Genomic DNA, 19,995 nt, shown 5'->3' with positions numbered 1-19,995 from the left:
TTAAACAGTATATTTTTAAAAAGCCTTTAAAGGCTTCTTTTCTAGTTTTTTCAGTTAGCAAAAATTACAGCGAAAGTTTTAGGGGTTTTTTTGGGGAAAGTTGCTGATATTTCTAGATCAGTGGCAAGAGTTTGGCTGTTTCTCTTGACCTCCCTGTGATCTGATTTGGCTTTGAATCTCCTGCTTTTCCCTATTGGATAAAAAGGTGCCCAGGACATGTCTGGATCACATCTATGGAGACCATCACACTACCGCCATTCAGTATTCCTCCTCCAGTGTCCCGCCTGATGGGTCTTCACTTGAAGCTGGAGTCTGCTTTACTGCTAGCAAGACTGTGAATAACAATGAGCAAGAATATTGGGAATGATCTTAAACATCCCCTCCCTCCGAACATCAGGACAGTTTTCAAATTTTTAGTAAAAATTCTGTTCCTTTCTCCTTTATTCTTCCCTTCCTCTTGAAAAAAAAAAAAAATATCTTTTTTTTAACTTTTGCTTTGAGTTTTTTGGTTTGCTGTGGTTTTCTGTTAAGTGAATTAATTTTCTGAAGGAGTTGTTTCCCATGTCATGATGTCAGTCTGGCGATCGCACCTAATGCCTGCTGCTTTTCTGTGTTTCAGGAGGTGTTTGCAAAGGCCTGGAGGCTGAGGTTGGAAGGAGGGACTCATGTCACGCCTGGAGACTCACGGCTCGAGAATGCCCTGCACTCTGGTGACTATCTCGCCATGCAAAGCTTCGCCCACTCGCTGCAGGCTCTAGGACAGAGCATTTGTACGGCTGATAAAACCCGAGTCCTGACAGGGACCTCCTGGCTGCTGCATTAGCAGTATGTGGTTAAGAGGAGTAACTTTGGGGAGGGAAAAGGTGAAAGGAGGAGAAAAGTTAGGATCATGGTCTGATTCGGTTGTGTTGGTGCAGACAGCAGCACTTCCCATAAGCTTAGGTAAAGCTCTGCTGCCATGTGTCATCTCTGAAGAGGGGACAGCAGCCCTTGGTTATGCAAAATGTCCCGAGGAGTCAGTGCAAGTCTTACCTGATGGTGGACAACAGGATTGCTTCCCTCTTTCACTTCTTCCAATCACCGATTCCTAATTTAAACAGAAAAGCAAATCAGGAAGGTGAATAACCAGCCTTTTACGTGCCAGCCTGTGTGCATGTAACCAGTGTAATTTACTGACCAGGGAAAGAGCAGGGCTGCGTAGTAGCAAGAAAAAAGCCGAGCAGTGGCTGCTCCAAGCTAAAAAGGAAAGTACAGCAAGTGCTCTGTGGGTTCCCAGGAGGTGTTGGCATGAATACGAGTCCTGCTGCTGCGCCAAATGTAGATGATTGACCTTGGAAGTGAAACAAGGACCTTGAGCCATGGGTTATTCACCCTGAAAAAGGGAGAGCACCTACGTAATATACCTCGTTTGGTCCTGAATGCTGCAATGTCAGATTTTCTGTATATTTGCTAGTTTCCGTACGTCATGCTACAGAAGGCCTGAATACAACCCACCAGAAGTATACATCTGATACTTGTAAAGTAAATTATAAAGTTGCAGTAATTACTGTTTTGTATGTGGTAAGAGATGCATTTTCTGGACACCAACAGATGCTGTTTTGTTTTGGTTTTTTTTTTGTTTTTCTCTAAAATATCGTAGGATGGGGTTTATTTAAATCAAGGTTTTCTCTGTGTTTTCCATTCTCAGAATTGGGTTGTATTGCTGCGGCTGCCTTTAACAGCAGCACCCCGAGGGGTTCGTAATCACTGACACCGTGCCTGTTCTGGATGTGCCTGGGTGTTGGAGCAGGCAGCACTGGGAAATCACTGTCCAGCCGTGAGCCAGTGGCGGGGAAGGGAGGTGACTTCTCTGAGGTCACCGTGTGATCTCATGGCTGCACTTCTCTCAGCTGCTCGTCTCCTATGAACTCACTGACCAGCAAGTTTTTCATAGTACCAAGGTTCCTCAGCTTCTTTCTGTCCTATGCATAGCTGAAACTCGTGTTTGTGTGGTGAAGGCAATGGACATGATTTCCAAATTTCCTTTGCACAGTGGTGCTTACCTGTGTGACAGCTGCCTGGCTCGTCAAGAGAACTTTTGCTTCTCTTGCAAACTCACACCTCCTCCCCTCATCCCTTGCCCTTGCTTGCACAGAGAAATCAAGTAAAAAAGGTCTTACGGAGTTGATGAAAATTCAGGGGGTTTGTTCGCACAAATATTTGCGTCTCCCTTCAGGGTGTTTACTCAGGGCTTGTTAAGTAGGGGATAATGATTATTTCAGAGCCAATCTCCTCACAAAGGTGTTGCAATTCCACTATGGAAAAGAAGATCCATTTTGCCCAAGTGCAGACTCATTATTTCACTCACCAAGATATCCCTTTTGTTTCGGGGCTGATGTTATGAAACAATACCTTTTAAGCTAATGCTGTTGGAAAGAAGCAGCTTGCTTTACAGTCAATGACTTTGATGCCCTGGGTAGTTCAAGTAAGGATCTGCCTCTGTCTTGCCTTGATTGACAAGACCCTTTCTATAAATGTGTGCAATTAAGCAACCTAGTAGCAGCTGCTAGGGAGATCTACTGAGCACAGAGCTGACAAAGATTGCCGTGCAGGTCTCCTGCCGCTCACTCTGACGTCCCGAAACACCATCTGCAATTTCAAGCTGCAAAAGGAGATCTGACTCCAACAAGTTAGGTGAGTGTGCTCCTGTGTTTGCTCCATGGGATGTCTCTGGCTCATGAATAAAGCAGCAAGTTTTCTTTTGCAAAGAATAAATGTTCAATTTGTTCTGAAGTTTGTTTCTTTTGCTCTCAGATATCTGTTTGTAAAAATAAGGAATTTTAGCTCTTTTTTTTTTTTTTTAACTCTGTTGAAGCTTATATATAAGCATGCAGTCATTTAATCACATGTAAGACTAGCGTATGTGTGACCACATATACAAAGGGTTCACTGTAGCAAACATCACTGATCTAAAACTCTGATTTAGCAAATTTAAAACATTTGGTTTAACAGGAGCCTAGAGACTCAAACATCAGTCAGGCAAAAGGCAGACCAAGCTCATTTAACTGAAGTTTATCCAGCTGAGGACACAGCTCAATGCACCCGGGTCAGTGTGCCCTATGCTGTAGTGACTTTTCTCAAAGTGAAATGTCAAATCTGGGGTTTCTAGGTGGATATTTTTAAATGCAGTGCAAGCATGTGAGGTATAAAATGGATCTTGTGGCTTAGACCTACTTTCCAGCTTTCTGGTTTTGACGGAGAAAGTTTTCCAGAGAGGCTGGTTGCTTTCTTCAATGATGGTTTGAGATAGAAAGGCAGCAAGCATCAGAGCATTTGGCCAATGCTGGGCTGCTTGGAAGGTAGGAGGAGTTCAAGCCTCCTCTGGTCACCTTGGCCATGTCCCCGTCCATCTAATCAGCTCCATTCTCCAGCTTATCAGCCTTGGTTGGGTCTGAGCTGGCTGGTGGGGCATTGTGTGCAGGAGGGACAACCAGCAGTTACATTTGCGTCTCTGGCTGCAGCCCTGGGAGGGGACTACCGCAAGTCCAGTGCTCAGGATATTGGTAATGGCAACTCCAGTAACACTTTTGGGAGGTGCTGATCTCTCTCCAGAGATTATAGTACAAATTCAGGGATGCTTGGATCCTAAAAGGTAAGTGGGATAAAACCAGGATTAAATGCTCTCGTCAAAATGCTGGTGTTACCTGCAGACCTAGCCCTGCTGAAGGCGTGGAGCTGGAGCCATTCTGCCTCCTCCCTGTGCAGCAAAGTAGGGAACCTGCCACCTCCCGTAGGTGTGGATGACAGACAGACAGAGCCCATCCAGACTGACCCTGCCAGGGCCAGTACTGCCAGGGTCTTCAACCAACACCATGTGTGTGCACTGACAGAGAAACAAAAGGCCTACCCAACCATTGGCCTGGTGCAAGCTCAGGGCCACCCAGCTGGAGAGGTAGGAAAGTGTTTCCTGCAAAGTAGACTTGCAATATGGAGATTTCAGTGGGTCTGAGGCACTGGCGGGTGGCTTTATCTCTTCCAGGCAAACCCCACTGCTCTGCAGGGAAGGTCTGCATGTCACTACTGTCTGTTAGACTTTTTCACTAAGACTTTCCCCTTCTGGGAGTAGGTGAACCCTCATTTGTACATCTGCCCATCTTCTCTTGGGCTGAATGAGGATGGGGAATGGCCTGCCTGAGGGGAGGAAGAGGCATCCCAGCTCTGGAGATGAGCCTGTGCACTTGCACTTCTTGGTGCTCTCCCAGCCCTCCACTTCTCTTTCCCTTCTGCCTCAGCATGAAGCCCCACTGCGTGAGCCAGGGCACTCTGCTTCTCCTGCTGCTGGCTGGCTGCGGCAGCACGCTCGAGACCTCCGCCATTGACCTGCGCACCTTCGTCGGCTGCGCTGTACGCGAGTTCACCTTCCTGGCCAAGAAACCTGGCTGCAGGGGGCTGCGGGTGACGACGGACGCGTGCTGGGGACGCTGCGAGACCTGGGAGGTGAGGCTGCACCGACATCCCTGGGTGGTGCTTTCCTCCGCTAAGAAAAGCTCTCAGACAAAAAAAAAACAAACCCAAATGTTAAACTAAATAGCTGGTGGCTATCTATGAAACAGGCAAGGGCTGTGTCCTGCTCCACGACCTCGTCCGCAGCAGAGCACTTTGCTGTAAGTTGTTTCCTCCCTCCTTCCACTGCCTCAAGGGGGGATGCACATCATGTGATGATATTAATGAAGCACTTATGCAATACTGTTATTATGCAATTTGAAAGCCTCTTATAGCTTAACCACTTAAGGAGAGGAGGCCTTTATTACTTTACTGGAAAAAAATCCTTTGAGATTAAGATGGAGCTCCCAATTGATAGGTAATATATTTTGTTCCAAAAAGCAAATCCCCAAGATAACGTCTGTTTCTAATTTGGTCCTGTTTTTAAGTCACAGCTCTGTACAAATATGAAGTAGTTATAATTTGGGGAGGTACAGGAGGAGAAAGAAAGAGCATAAGTACATCTACACACACTTCAGAGAACAAGTTCCTGACTCTCTTCGCCTTTCTGTCACTGAAAGGCTCAAGGGGCCAGATCCAGTTTAATTTATTCAGGGAAGTTTCAAGTGACTCCAGAGGGATTTTGTGCACGTGAAGACAAGGGCTCTGTATAAAGGAGCAGAGGATGAGCCAGGGTCTCTGTGTCAGCTCTGATTGCTCTCTTTCACTGCTTGGTGGGACGAGGGGAAAGACCACCAGTGGCCAGATTTCCCCGGTGGGATAAGGTTCCTTTGAGGGACCTCTTGTTACCTGGTTTCCCCCCTACTCCCAAGCTCCTCTGGCAGCACTGACCTTGCAGACTCTCTTACCATTCTGCAATACCACTGGGATGTAGTTAAGCTGAATGCATCTGGTTGTAGGCTCAACAGCTTCTAGAAAGCACCGTGATGTACTTTGATGAGGGGAGGGGGGGTTGGTAAGAGGGAGGGTGTCTGGATATCTTCTTGCTGAAACGTTGCATCTGTTCTTTTCCATGCCATCGTTCTCAGTTCCCAGGGCAGGCTCTTTACACAGCACAAGGGGAAAGAAAGAGAAATTTAAAATGTCTCCTGGCTGTGTTACCTTATGCTGTTTCCCATCTGTGCAAGGGAGGGGATTCCAGTGGGGTCCCATTCTTGTTTGTGCTGCTGTTCCAAAGACTTATTGGAGTCTTTGGAAAATGGGTGCTCCTGTCAAGGAAAAACTCCTTTTTCAGCATAAGCAATGCCATCATGATACAACATAGGAGTGTGGGTTTCAGGACCTTCAGGCTCCCATTGTCTCTTGATGGCTGAGGTCTCTGGCCAAGCTGTTTTTCTCATCAGGAACTGCAGACTTCTGTGCTGGCTGCTGTGCCAAGTGTGTCCCCAACGGAGTGCATCCGTTGGGCTTTGTGGGACGTGCAGCCTGACTGGGAAGACTGGTCTGGATGAGAAAAAAACATCCATCTGGCACCTGTATGCACCCCTACTCTTAGGCAGCTCGTGTACATGGAAGGGTTTCCAGCAGAATGTGTTTTCTTTGATGGAAAATCAATCCTTTTGGAAGAAAGCAGTTGCTTTTGGCAAACTTGCACATTTGGTCAAAACACTAGTATTCTGCTGAAAACCAGCTTTTTGGATAGGCTTTTGTCTTCCTCCAAGCAGCTTTAGTTGGAGCTTTATGCTTTAAACAAACAGAAATATGCACATACACCCACTCCGTTCCATGGCAGGGCTCCAAGAGGCAGGTGTTGAAGGATGTAACCTAAAAATTATTTCCATAGCCCCTTCCACCTGATCCAGTGGCTCCCCTGTTTACACTAAATCCCCCTGAGGAAATTGGGACTCCAGATGTTTGTCTTGCTTCTTGCCTGAGGCCAGTACTTCTCCCCCACAGAAGCCGGTGCTGGAACCGCCTTATATTGAGTCTTACCATCGTGTTTGCACCTACAATGAGACCAAGATGGTGACAGTGAAGCTGCCCAAGTGTGCCCCAGATGTGGATCCTTTCTACACCTACCCGGTGGCCATCCGCTGCGACTGCGACATCTGCTCCACTACGACGACCGAATGCGAGACTGCCTGAGCTCTCCTCTCCCAGGTCAGGCGAGGAGGGGTCGAATTCTTCCCTGGCTTCATTGCCCTGGTACCTCCAGCATTACAGAGGGTGTAAGTCAGTCCAGAATTTCATCTCACCCTGTAATGCTCCTAATCATTGACTTTTCTGGGCAGATGAGCTTTAATCCCCACTTCCCATGCTGTTCAAAGCATTATTGCTGTAGAAATGTAGTACACAGCCTTACAATAGCAAATCCTGTGAGAAAAAAAAAATAAATTGATGCAGTTTCCCTTCCTTACAGGCTTTTCACACTGTGTGACCTTTCTTCATGCACAAAGTGCACATGGACTAAACAGTCACTGGGGGGGTGGAAACAGGCCACAGACGCATTGCAGCCTGTGCCACAGCCTCTTTATTCAGGTTTTATCTCCTTCCCAGTAATGTAAATGCAATTACCAACATTGCCACCTTGCCCCTGCCATTAGTGCTTCTTACCCTGAGGTCTATCAGGAGTAAGGGTCAAAGGAAAGTCCTTAAGGCCAATGAAATGGAAACGGGTATCCAAATTGCTACCTTGAAATTAGGGAGAATGCATACTCAGCTCTGACTCAGCAAAGTACTTAAGCTCATGATTAATTAATTAATTGTTTAATATCAGTGGACTTTTACAGTTAAGCACATATTTCAATGATTTGCTTAATTGGAGCTATTCTGTTGAAAAAGAAAATTTCCTCACAAGAGAGAATTCCTTGAAGAAAGAAACACATTAAATCTGTAAACCCAAAAGTACATACCTTCCCATCTGCTTTTGTCCAGGGATAGGAGGGGAACTGACTTCACCTAAAATCAGTGAGACTCTGCAGAGCCCAAAGAGTCTCTCCTGACAATTTCCAGAGTTAGAGGGCCCAAGCCAAAACACGACGATTGTGATTTGGTTTCAGCAAGTCCCTGGCAGAGGTGGTGGGAAAGAGTGGGCTACAAAGGGTGTTCCCACACTTTTCTCTGCTGCTCAGCTCCGTGGAGACCTGCTCCTCAGAAGGTGCACACAGAGCTGGGGGACAGCCAGCCACGCTCACAGGGAAGCTGTGGAGTGGCCAGCAACGTGGCCAACGTGGGTGAGACAAGCCCAGGACAGGAAAGAGAGCAGACACGCCAAAGGATGGTTCACGCCTCCTCAGACCCACTATTTACAAACTAGGACACACCTGGGAGCTGCTGCAAAAGCCTCCTGGTGACCACAGCCACCTAAGTGCCTTTGTTCTCTGGTTCCCACCTGGAGGAGGACAGATCCATGTTCACCCCTCATTTCTCCCCTGAACAAAATGGGAAATTATGTGAAAGCAGGAAAATTTGCCAAGCGAGAGGGGCTCGCAGGAGCTTACAAAACAAAGACACCTTCTCAGATAGCCATTAGGAGAGAATTGCTGCTGAGAGTAATAGCTGCACCTGCCTTCCCCCCAATTACGTGCCTTGTCTTCTGGATGCAGTTGCCTTCATTTCCAGGGATGTGTGCTTGAAACTTCCCCAGCTGTCCTGTCTTCACTGAGACAGATTTAATTTAAACTGCAGTGTATTAGTTGCTGTCAACTTTTTTTTTTTTTTTTTTTTTTTTTGTGTGTGGGATTGTAGAAGCTGCGCTGTGGTTGAGTAAGAAGGAGGCGATTTTTTCACTCTGCCTTCTGTAATTCTGAATAGACACTGCTGCGTCAAACAGCATCAGGAGCAGTTTGCTGCTGAGGTTTACTGCCTTTAAAATGTCCTTGTGTTTTGTTTCAAATTGTATCTCAGAATCCGTCTAATCTTGTTATTGTTCTAACTGGCATCACAACTATTATGGGAAACCTGCAAATTATTTTGTGTCCTCAATAAACCTCGAAATTGTAGTATGAAAGCAGTTGAAAGCAATGTGTCCCTCTTTATTTATGTGTAGAGGTTTCTTATGTAGAATATGTATGAGCTCCTACAAACTCTTTGCCAGACCTGTGAACACCTGCAAAACATCTCCTTGATGCTGATGTGAAGTCATTTCCTTCTCTGGATTTCTCTCACGGAATCTGGCTGTGCTGTCATCTCAGGATTAGAAGTAGGGTTAGAAAGTGGCAAACTTCCTTCCTTTGCAGCCAACAGGAAATATGGGCTGTACCCAGATACGGTGAGACAGTAGAAACCTCAGCAAATGTTCAGAAGGAAACACTGCTTGCTGGGAAGGAGAGTTTTGACTGATGCAGTAGCAGCCAGACTGGGAGGTGGAAGAGGAAGAGTGGGAAGGATGTATTGGCTGAAACCAAGCTAACACTTCTAGATGGTCTTTTAAGGAGGAGAGCAAAAATGAATGGAGATGTTGTGGATTTGCTGTGGGTGACAAAAGTACAACCAGCACCAGAGCCCACCAACCCATTTGACCAGTGTACCTCCCTCTTCATCCAGCTCTGTTGGGTTCCCACAAGTGGGCACACCATAGTGAGTTTCAAGAAGCCAACTTCATTCCTGCTGCTGGTAATTGCAATTCTGGGACTTTTTTTCCAGCAGTTCTTACACTATTCGGTCTTCATTTGGTTGAATTCCCACCAATTTTGATACTTGTGACCAGGTCTTTTGGCTTTCACATCCTTTATGCTGCAGCTGGAATATTATGTCCTGCTCAGAATTTGCAGGCAGACAAAATAGCCCACACAGTTCAGAGCATGAGAAGCCCCTTCCTAAGCCATCTTCATCTCCCTGGGGACATTTTAAGGGTCCTTAAAGCCACACATTTAAATCTCACCTTCCCACCCACCCAAAGAAACTAAACAGCCCTTCTGTCTTTGGTGCAGAACGTTGTAAGGAGTGTTTGTCATGGAGGCTGTCACATCTCACATATTATCTCTCCCATGGAAACCATTACTGTTTTTTCGTAGCACATTGGTTGTCTCCTTCACCTGGACACTGATCACCAGAATCAGACAAAAATCCTCACAGGCTGCAGCGTGGACATCTTAAAAGTGTCATTTGCCACTGCACATTTAATCTGGCATGACTTTCACCACCTAAAAGCAAGGCAAAGATTTTTTTCTCTACTTGTATAAGGGGAACTTGTCTTCCCTGGGAGAAGTGTACTTGCAAAGCAGGGAGAAAACATGACCAGAGAGATGCTCTTTGCAAAGCCTCGATGTTGAACCATTCACAGTCCTGCAGCCCCAGCTTGAAATACCTGCTGCAGTGAAAGGCTTTCTGTAAGAAGGGAGATGGCTGCATCTACCTGCTCAGAAAGGAGAAGGTGCAGATAAGGAGAAGGCATGACTGCATAACTTGGGGATTGTACTTGGCTCTGTCATAAACATGCCAGGTGAGGAGAGGCAAATCAGTGGATTTTGTTGTGCCTCAGTTTCCCTTCTGGAAACTGGGAGTGATGATACAGATGACTTTTTTTCTCCTCAGTGCATTTTGGAGCGTATAAGCTGCTAGGTCCCTTGTGATGAGTCCTACCTGTATCCTGCACAGCACTCAATCTCTCAGGTTGGTTGTTGCTCTTTTAACCTGAACAGCAATAGTCACAGTCCTGCAGTGCTGTGATTTTTTTGACAATGATGGCTATTATATGATGGCTGGAAAAGTCCACTGGGTCTTGAAGTTCAGCTTCCCTTGCTCCTGTGCTCCTGTGCTGTAGTTGGTGTGCCCAGCCAGCCTGAAATCAATATATTTAATTGAATCGATCGTGTCAGAAATCAATATATTTTACCCCATCTTCAAACCTGAGTTACAGTGAGAGGGAGGGCAGGAAGCCTGTCTGGAGGCATTTCCTGCATTGACTGGGTTTCTTTCGGGGGGACGGGACAGGCAGCTCCCTCCTGCTCTCATTGTACTCACACGAAAACATAGGAACTGCCGCCCTGGGTTGGAGCAAAGGGCTGTCTCGCCCAATATCCTGCCACTGACAGTAGCCAGCAGCGGATGCTCAGGGAAATGTGAAAGCATCTGGGCTGTATCGAGGTATCCTTCCCCAGCTATATCCACCCAGCTTTAGCAGGCAGCAGTTTAGGAAGTTTCTGCTCTGGAGGATGCATTCAGCACCTTGTTGTTAACCCCAGATGTGCAGGTCCTCCACGCTGCTGCTTCCCAGGCAAAGTCTGGGTGTAGAAAGTCTGGTGACCAAAACCAGCTTCCTCCAGGGACAGGTAAAACAAGTGTATTCAGGGCCCGTGCTGTGCCCTCTTGAATTGTCCTGGGTCCCCTGGGGACGTATCCATCTATAGCAGCCAGGGATTTGGGCTGCAGTGCCTTTTTATTAGGGATAGACCTTGCCACCCTCTGTCTTTGCTCTGTGAGTGAGTGGCTGAGGCAGGAGCTGGTTAAGCCTGCTGAGATTCACAAGCTGCAGGAACACAAAAAGAGCCTTTCTCGGGCAAAACTTGCTTTAGATCAATCAGTATTGGGGATGTTGTTCACGAATGGTGGTGTTTATAGTCTTAATTTGAAGACCAGACTAGCTGTTCAGTGGGATTGTTTCTGGTCTTGAAACCAGTAGTAATAAAAAGCTGGGTAACAAAGGCACTATATATTTTTTTTAATTTAATTTATTTTTTTTTAATAAATTTAAATAAGATCCACATCTCCACATTGAATCCCTGGAAGACTAGAGCCAGTCATATTCTTGATTCCAGTCCAGCATTTAAGAGCTGTCTTTCCTCATGTAACTTCTTCAGCCCTTTAAGCATTTTACTTTCTCTCCTGACTCTCCCTGCCCTGTCTGCTGGATTGACGGTTACACAGCTCATCATCTTCCTCACCATCAGCAAGGGTTTGTTGGAGGGTTTTGTTATCTGTGTGTTAGGTTTGTCAGCGAGTAACAAACTCCCCTCAAAACTCCTAGAGCTTGGGCTAACGCATTTCTTAGCTGCTTTACCAAGAGAGCTCCAGTGCCTGTTAGGCTGCCGCACACCGTCTTCTCTCCAAAACTCTTTAAATATTTACTCAAGGGAAGAAAAATATCCTCTTACGACGCTGTGATATCACAGTGGAGACCACAGACAGTAATGCCAAGAACACCTTATTAAAATAAGGGAAGTTCTATCTGAAAGAGCAACCACCCAACCAACCACCTTAATATTGGTGGAAGATGGGAGACTAAACATCTCCAGGCCAGTCACTGCGGGGTACCCTGGGACGGGAGTGAGCTGCAGGCTGAGTGCCAGCAGGGAGCCAGTCCCGCATCTCCACCTTCCCAAGTTTCCAGGCTGCAGAGGATTTGGTTAAGCAGCAGTTTCCCAAGAGGAAACGCCTGAGAGGAGCAAACCTCTGCGGTGTCACCTCCTGTTTGACTTCCCGCAGGCGACGCGTTCCAGGACCACCCAAAAGCAGCCCTGTACTGCTATATGTGTTTTTCCTACCTGAAATGTCCTGCAAGGTATACATGATTAGCGTCTGGGAAAATAAACACAGCCCCACACCTTCACAAAATGATGCTGTCAAAATACTTAGTAATACATTTATTTTGTTAAAATAAACTATGTACAATAGACGATATTAATGTGCAGTTACAATATACAATAATTACATGTTTAAAAGAGGATAAGCAAAAGAGTACAGAATCATGTGCTGTAAATAGGAAACTAATACTGTTTACATGATTTTAAAACTAAGCAAAACATAATTGCTGGAAAACTGAATTTCCTTGGTTTGAAATTTTATTGCTTTGACATGAATTCTGTAGATTTGGTTAATCTTTGAAAAAAGATATATTACTCAAAAGTCAGGCATAATGTTTTAGTACTCATCCTTTGGTTTTACCAGCCCCATACTCCAGTGATATTGCACACAGCAACTTTGAAGAGAGAAAAATTCAGTTGCTCACATCAAAAGTAAAGTAAATCACTGTTTTTCTTAAATTGTTAAGAACTGACTGATGATGTGTTAGGTCCTGATTTGTGCTGAGGTCCTTAAATCTGCTTCACAAACTCAATTAGAACAACTTGTTGCAGTTATTTTCAGTATTGCTGAAGTACTACACAAAAAGAAAGGAAACTTTTTTGTGTCTTTGTGTTCTCAGGGGAGCAGAGAATCTCTTTGCAGCGGAATGCTTCTATTTGACAAGTGCATCAACATCATAACAGGTTGAACTGGATTCAGTTACCCTTGCACTCGAGGACAATTCAGGTCCAAGTCCCTGCTCCTCTCTGAAGCCTTCTTTGAAGCCCTCCCAGTCTCAAGGTGCTGCTGAGCCCCAGGTATCCCAGCACGACTCCACGGAGGCACCTCCGAGCCCTTTGGCCAGGCTCATGCCATGCTTCCTGGGGCAGCATGGACACCATGCTATGCCTTCCTCTGGAGCATCTCCCACCTGGCAACCTGGGCTCACCACCTTAGATCACTTCTGCTCACGAGTGAAGAAGACTTTGCTGGTGTCTTTCCCCTCTCACATAGCTTTATGTTATTGCTTATTAATGAATTAATATTTACAAGTTTGGGAAAAGTTTGGGCTCATTTACACCATACTGACAAGGCAGTTCAGTGCCTGCCAGTTCTGTAATGCAGTTAGAGCAGCTGCCTGTTTTGGGGAAAAGTGTTGGGAGAGACGATATGACAGTCATACTATGGATATGGCCTACACCCAAACTACTTTGACAGACATCAGACTAAAATCTCTACTTGTTATTAGTACAAATAACTGTTGTGTTAGAAGATCTGGAAACTGTAGACTGGTGACAACTGCTTACTCTGAATTCATTAACCTCCGATCAAAGTCAAAATTCACCAGTGTTGATATCAGCGAGAACTCAAACTGATCTTTGGCAAAACTAAATGCTAAATTAAATCTGGCATCCCGAATGGGATGAGATGAAATTAAGTGACAGCAGTGAGTGCAGTGTCAAACTCAGCAAAGATTCCCATTTGTCTTGAATATTACACTGTTAACGTAATCATTTTCATCTTCAGTCTCAGTAGTGGTTGAAATGAGGAGTTGTAAATCCAGTTCCAAAGCTCAAGCTAAAGATCAGATCAGCAAAGTCTCCAGATGCCTAACTTCTTTTGGGAGACCACAACCAGCAGCCAAAAGGTATAAAATATTCTTGGACCTGGCTCAGTGTATCTGTGTGCTCAAAGCTTGGTCAGCCACAATAAAGGGCAGAAAAGGAGGAAACGTAAAGACTCTCAAATGCTTTCCGCATTAGTCATGTATGGACCCCATTGAAATGTTCCATTGTCTTCATGAGAATTGAAATGAAGCCAACATAGAGCATCTTTGAAAATCCCACCCTAAAATAATAGTTAGAAGAAGCAGCCAAACATACATTACAGTCCACACATTCTAGAAGGGGCTGGGGATCATGCTCAAAGTTTTAGCGTATTTTCAAAGTTAAAGAGCTTTTTCACCATTGACAGCAATTCATATGATTTTTGCTTGTTGCTCTGTGATATATGGGTTTGTGAGCTCGTTTTCCTCTTACAATGAGGTTATGGCTCTTTTTTATCTTCTGGTGGGGTTCCTGCAACTGCCCAGAAAAAAAATAGATACTTGTTCACATGTTTCTGAAAGCTTTAACTGAGACAAAGAAAAGAGAATTTGAAGGTTTTTTTCATCCTAGTTATGGGTGTCCCTTTAACATCTTAAAATAAAATTTATTTTTTTTTAGGATCAAACTGACTAATTGTGGCTCTGGACCCTGATTTTGCAACTCTTCCCCCCCAAAGCAGAAGTGTAGATGCTAATCTATTGCATTCATTACTTCTAATCAGTGTTTTTGTCCCAATTTTTTGATGCAAAAATATTTCTATTCATGTTTTGTTTTGATAGGTGAAGACAGCTGAGATCACAAGCCGCTACTGAAATCAGTGGGAGGCTTTTTCCTGCTTTCAGAGGGTCTTTATTCACTAAGAGGAAAATAAACATTTATAGTAGAGATTTGTCTTCATTTTTACGTAGAGCTCAAATGTGTCTAGAAGTTATCTGATGTAGGTCACTCCATGCTCACCTCCTGTCACAGCAGATGCTCCTCCAGAACTAAGAAAATGTTCTGTTATTTCCAGATTTTTTTTCTTTTTTTTTTAAATGTAGGATAAAACAGATTACAAATCCTCCTCAGGGAAAAGAAAAATACAGGGAGAAAGGCACGTGCAGCCAGATTCCTGCATTCTACCTGTTTATTGAACAAATGGTCCCTGGGCCAACATGAGCATATGTTGATTGCTTTGCTGGAGAAGAAAAATGTGCTTTTAAACAAGCCTGGATTGAGACAGATTGATGCCATTGCAATTTATTTTTAATTCAGATGAAGTTTCAGTATGGTGAATCAAGAGGTATTTGCTGTGCCACTTGGGAAAAAAAACCTGCAGGAAAGGTCACGGATAAGGAAGCTATGTAAGCAAAGGGGGATCTTTCATGTCTGAATTAGAGGTAAGGTAAGGACGTGGAAGCTTGCATGGTGAAAATACATCTGCTAGATCATTGGTGTAATCGGCCAGTGTATCACTTGCTGTGTACGAGGTTGGGTGTGATGAAGGGAAGCAGCGATGGAAATAGTTTACAAGAACTTCTGCAACCTTTTCCAAGCTCCTGTAAAGGGTTCTCAAATTCAGTCTCTGGAGTCTTGGGACAATATCTTGGGTGGGATCTTGACAGTTTGCTGTCGATTGGAAGTGAAGCCCATGAATCATTGTCAACAGACAGTCACTGGTAGTGAAATATTTCTTCCCTCTCGCTCTCTATTTGCTGTGGTCATTTTCCCACCCATGGGGTGGTTTTTAAGCCACTTGCCTAGAACTGGGTTGCAGTTTCTGGGGGAGTCCTGCTTGGTCTGTGTAGCAGCATGCCCAAGGCTTGTCTCCTTTCCCAGCTCATTTCTTGGTTCTTCTCTACCACACTTCTTAGAGACTGCAGATACCAGACAAATTGTGGTGCTGAACTTGACAGAATACCAGGTGGTTTGTACAGTCTCAGGGAATGGAAATCACTGCTTTTTGGGGGACACAGGCCACCAAGACTGGAGCAGCTAGAAGAGATTTTTGTTATATGTTACCTACAAGGGCAGGTCACCAATGGTCATATTGAGTCTCCCTCATTTACATGAGCACTATCATTGGGATTGAATGAGACATGAGGAAGTTGGAGACAACCCCTTGTAAAGTAAGATGCTCTTCAATATGAGGAAGACTGCCAAAATCCAGCCTCTTAATAAAAGTGTTTGGAATAACTTGCATATTAAGATGCAGTGCTGTATTTAATTCTGTGTTTATTTTGAACTGAAGCAGTGCTTTGAAAGAGAAAAAAGGTGAGAAATATCAATGACAGCTGCTGAAATGATTGTTTTGATTGTCATGCTGGACTTGGAATGAATTCTGCAGTTCCCACCAGCAAGAAGAAGATTTGCATCAGGACCAGTGCACGTGGAAGTCGAGGGAAAGATTCACATCATGCCTAATTCAAAGCAATGCGAGGCAAGAGCTTGTACTTGGTTGTTCTTCATAAGCTGCATACTACTGTAACTAGATAGTTACAGGGCTGACAGAGAAGGTCTGGGAGTGTTTGGTACATAGGACAACCAGGGACAGCTCATCTTGAGAACTGCTCCCTACCACTCCTGGAGGATATAAGTACATGGGACTTATACCCAGTTGAAGAAATGCTCCTGGATGGACCTGCATGGGGTTAGAGCCTTGCTCTTGCATTGTCCTCAACTTTTCTGAGCTCTGGGAGGCACAGGACAAACTATGGCAGTCTTTGTGGGACCTCCTTCAGGTCATGCTGGAAGTGGTGATGTAGCACAGGATTGCCCCAGTTCCACTGGCCTGGTGCTTCAGCAGCGCTCTCAAGGGCAGAGGCATCTGTAGGTTGTTTTAATGTGATAAGAACTCTCTAATGTCTTGGGATGTTATATCTCTGATACCTAATATCTCTAATATCTCCTTGCAGAAGTTTGCATGAAAACCTTCTGGGGACTGTGTTTGGGACTACAATTTCAGGTTAACAACTCCTGGTAGAACATTAAGGTTTCAGAAGAGGCCAAAGAAGATGGGTTTTACAGGATCTAGCAGATTTCTTGCAAGTTGTGAGCGTTTTTGAAATGATAGCAGACTATTAGCAAAGGCAGCTCTGTCAGGAAAGGTTTTGACATCAGTTACATTAAGAGGACATTGTCAAATAGGTTCCTGAGTGGTTTATAGCCTTCACAACTCTCCCAACCATGTTCCTTTGAAGGTGAAATCGAGGTCTGATTCCTAGCTCATCTTACAGTGAGAAAACCCATCTCCTTTCACCTGGCAATCCTTTATTGATTTTTCTTTTCTTGTTACTAATGGTGCTCGAAAATAACTCAAAGTTTATATCTGTTGCCTTATGACTGTGCTTGCACTGTGTCTGGTGTTTTGATACTTCTGAAAATAAGCTTTGCTGCCTGTTCACACACCATCTGTTGGCTTTTAGAAAAGGTATTAGGTATGACTTGCCAGATAGTCAATGAGTCTCCTTACATCTGCCTACAATCCCTTTCTAAAGCCTATTGTCCTGTGCTACTCCTGCCTCCCCAAAATAATAATGTAACAGGGCAGATCCTTGAGTAAGTGCCACATAACCTAACACAGGAATAATGTTTATGGGACCTGCATTAACCATGGTTATTTTAAAACCATTTATTTTTGTTGGAAGAGAAATTAAAAGCAAATGGAGTGCAGAGGCCATTTCTCAGTGGATTGTGATCACCCTCCCTCTCTTGCAGCTCCCAGATGTCAAATTTTGGTCACAATCATCTTGAAAAACTTGACATTTTATTGCCTTACAAACTTGGTGTGCTTGTTTTTGTAAATGCAAATAAAACACTCGTTAGCCTCAACAGGTTTTTCGGTGGGTTTTTTTTTTTTTTTTTTTAATGCACATTAATACTTTTCTATCTGCTTTTGCTGCTATGCAATGATTTGTGCAGGGTGCTGCAGTTTGTTACATTAGGACAGTAGCATTTTAGCTTTTACATCACCATATGTTTTTTAGTGAATTTTCCTCAAACCACTGCAGTTACCTGAATGCTACAACTTTTATTTGATTTTTGATTTTATATTCCTATCCTATGCCACCCCATTAGTATTAATAGACATACCTGATACTTGGTGGCACACAAAATATTTGATTATTTGTGGCTTTCTCTGATGCATGCCGGGAATGCTATATTGCACTTTTCCAGTGTGCTCATTATTTTATGATAAGCTCAGCTGTCAGTCTGGATTGCTATTTCCTTCGTATTTTGTGAAGCTCTAAGAATATCTGGCAGCTCCAACCTGAGTGTTTGCATTGCGCTTCAGCTAAAACAGATGTCACTTACTTTAACCAGAGACTTGTATATAGGCTAGTGCCCTACAGCAACCTACATAAGCTAAACCAAAGTAATCATCCTAGTTTATTTCCACTGAAGTAAATGGCATCACAGTGAAGCTCAATTTTCTCTGAAATCTGCTGAAAGCTTTTTTATTTTTTTGGTTTCAGTGGACTTCTAGTCACATTGTAAGCCAACAAACATTCCCCAAATATTTCTTTATTTACTCTGCTCCTAGTTTTCCTCATATTCCCCTTATATCTCTTTACATGTTATAGTTCAGCTGATTGCCAATGTCCCAGCTGTGTGAATACTCACTGCTCTGCCTGGGGATGGCAACACAGCCTCTGCGGCACGACGGGAACTCCTTCACCAGGCTTCAGCACTGTCCTTGCTCTGAGCTGTGCTTTATCAGCCAGTCCATTTGAAGCAAATGGCTGGGACATAATAAAACCAAATATAAAATGTGCATAAAGAATGCCAGCAGTGAGGAAATCTTGCTTTTATCTGTCTTTGATTTAGCACAACTTTGTTTTCATCCGTGGTTGTGTGCAGCGGGAAAGAGATGGTGAGTGAAAGCCTGCTGGGTAACAGCAACAAGGCGTCTGCCTCGAATTTGATCGCTTTTGTCAGAGAGAACTGTTGATTTCTACCTGGAAACATTTTGGGGTGTTGGATCTAGTTTCTGTACGTGTCCATGGTAAATAAAATTTGAGCTAAAGGAGGAGCTTGGATCCATCAGCTTCAGTGACTGCAGGACTGGGCACTGCATCATGCTTGTTCCCTTCTCTGCGCCAAGGGTGCAGCTCCTATAGTCCTGCTGAAGTTGCTAATTGCTCCGAGTAACACCGGGTCTGTAATTCACCACTAATCATGGGAGTTTTTCTGGTTGCGTGTGTGTCCTCAGTCATGCTACAGTGCTTCTGTAGGGGAGCGGGCTGGCAATCCCCTGGAGTGGGGCGAGGGCGGGCGCAGGGCACGTGTCCCTGGGCTGGGAGGGTGCACAGCTGTAACTTGCTTACTCCTAGCACTTCTGGAAACGCTGACTACAGACACTGCTTTTGCAAGGAGTTACATCAGAGGTCTTCAAATCTATGTTTGCTGGCACTGTGATTTTCTGCTTGAGGAGTGAAATCCCTAACAGGACAGTCTCATGGCATTGCCAGGGTACCGAAAGGCAGATGTAAGTAACAAGACGCCCTTCGTGTTCACCTCTGAGCGTCTGCGTTGCTGTGATGTGCAAAAGTGTAGGCTCCCTGGAGAGGTTTTGGTGAAAAGGCACACTTTTTTCAACAGCAAAGAGAGCTAACAGGCAGCTTCCCTTCCCTTGAGGTGTGGACTTCCCATGTCCCTGCTATCGGCTGCAGCCCATCATCTGCAACTCGTGTGAAAGTTCACTCCTAAGGACTGCAGCCACGATGCAACTTAAACGGCGCTCACAGTAATGAAGATGGAAAAATGGGAGCAAAGAAAGAAGTAATGAATGGGAGGAGGGAGACTACAATAAATCAACATGTTTACAACTCCATTTTGATGAGATTTTTTACATGAGATACTCCATAAAAAAAGTAATCTTAAGGCAATTGGGTCACCTTAAAGCACGTGAAGTCAGTATGACCTTTGGCTCTTTGGGTTTTGCTATTTTTGTCTGCTGGGTGAGATGTAGAAATCCAACAGATCTAATAAGGTAAATTTTCAGTTGCCATGGCAATGTGTCTTGTTCGTGTTCTCAGTTTGGAAGGGAGATTGTTCCACGCTGCTGTTTCATGTCTAGGGCAATATTCTTTGGTGGCAGAATTTCTTTGTTTCAGTACATTAATGCTACAACTTTGTTCTTCCTTTCCCAGCTTATGGAAACATGGCTCAGCCTGAATATTCCCCTGTAAAAATACAGTTATTTGCATTTTTTTGTTGTAAGAACATTCCTTAAGTCTGGAGGTAAATGTTGATCCATTTTGATAGCTTGGGTGCAGAAACATACTGACGCTGTGAAGTTTCACCATTAAATGAAACCAAACTGGAATCACTCCACCTTTGATTCCATGTAGTTTGAACAAACTAAAGTATATCCTGAACTAGCGAGTCTTATAAAAGAAAAGTAATTTAAAAGTACATCCTACCTATAGTCTATATCTTACATATTAGATTTCTACAGATCTCCATGTGCTTTCAGTCAATT

General features: G+C 44.3%; 2 protein-coding genes across 2 annotated transcripts in view; one reads left to right on the top strand and one right to left on the bottom strand.

The window, feature by feature from the left end:
* The first annotated feature begins 4,272 nt into the window (after positions 1–4,272).
* GPHB5 (glycoprotein hormone subunit beta 5) lies at positions 4,273–6,567 on the top strand. Its single transcript, XM_010305023.1, has 2 exons — positions 4,273–4,476; positions 6,379–6,567. Exons 1-2 carry the CDS (start codon positions 4,273–4,275, stop codon positions 6,565–6,567), a joined length of 393 nt encoding a protein of 130 aa, XP_010303325.1.
* Positions 6,568–11,979: 5,412 nt separating this feature from the next.
* Positions 11,980–19,995, bottom strand: part of RHOJ (ras homolog family member J) — a 63,636-nt gene continuing 55,620 nt past the window's right edge. The window contains exon 6 of the mRNA XM_075753366.1: positions 11,980–19,696. The gene's annotated coding sequence lies outside the window, so the exon portion shown is untranslated. The remainder of the gene's footprint in view (positions 19,697–19,995) is intronic.

Source organism: Balearica regulorum, chromosome 5 (genome assembly GCF_011004875.1).
Source record: "Balearica regulorum gibbericeps isolate bBalReg1 chromosome 5, bBalReg1.pri, whole genome shotgun sequence".
Taxonomy (NCBI): Eukaryota; Metazoa; Chordata; class Aves; order Gruiformes; family Gruidae; genus Balearica; species Balearica regulorum.
Note: the sequence above shows the minus strand (reverse complement) of the source record. Positions and strands in the feature narration are given on the sequence as shown.

Excerpts from the sequence above, each read along its gene's own strand:
- GPHB5 (XM_010305023.1), top strand. The coding sequence starts at position 4,273 with ATGAAGCCCCACTGCGTGAGCCAGGGCACTCTGCTTCTCCTGCTGCTG. Across the intron at positions 4,477-6,378 it reads GACGCTGCGAGACCTGGGAG|AAGCCGGTGCTGGAACCGCC; the intron begins GTGAGGCTGCAC and ends TCTCCCCCACAG.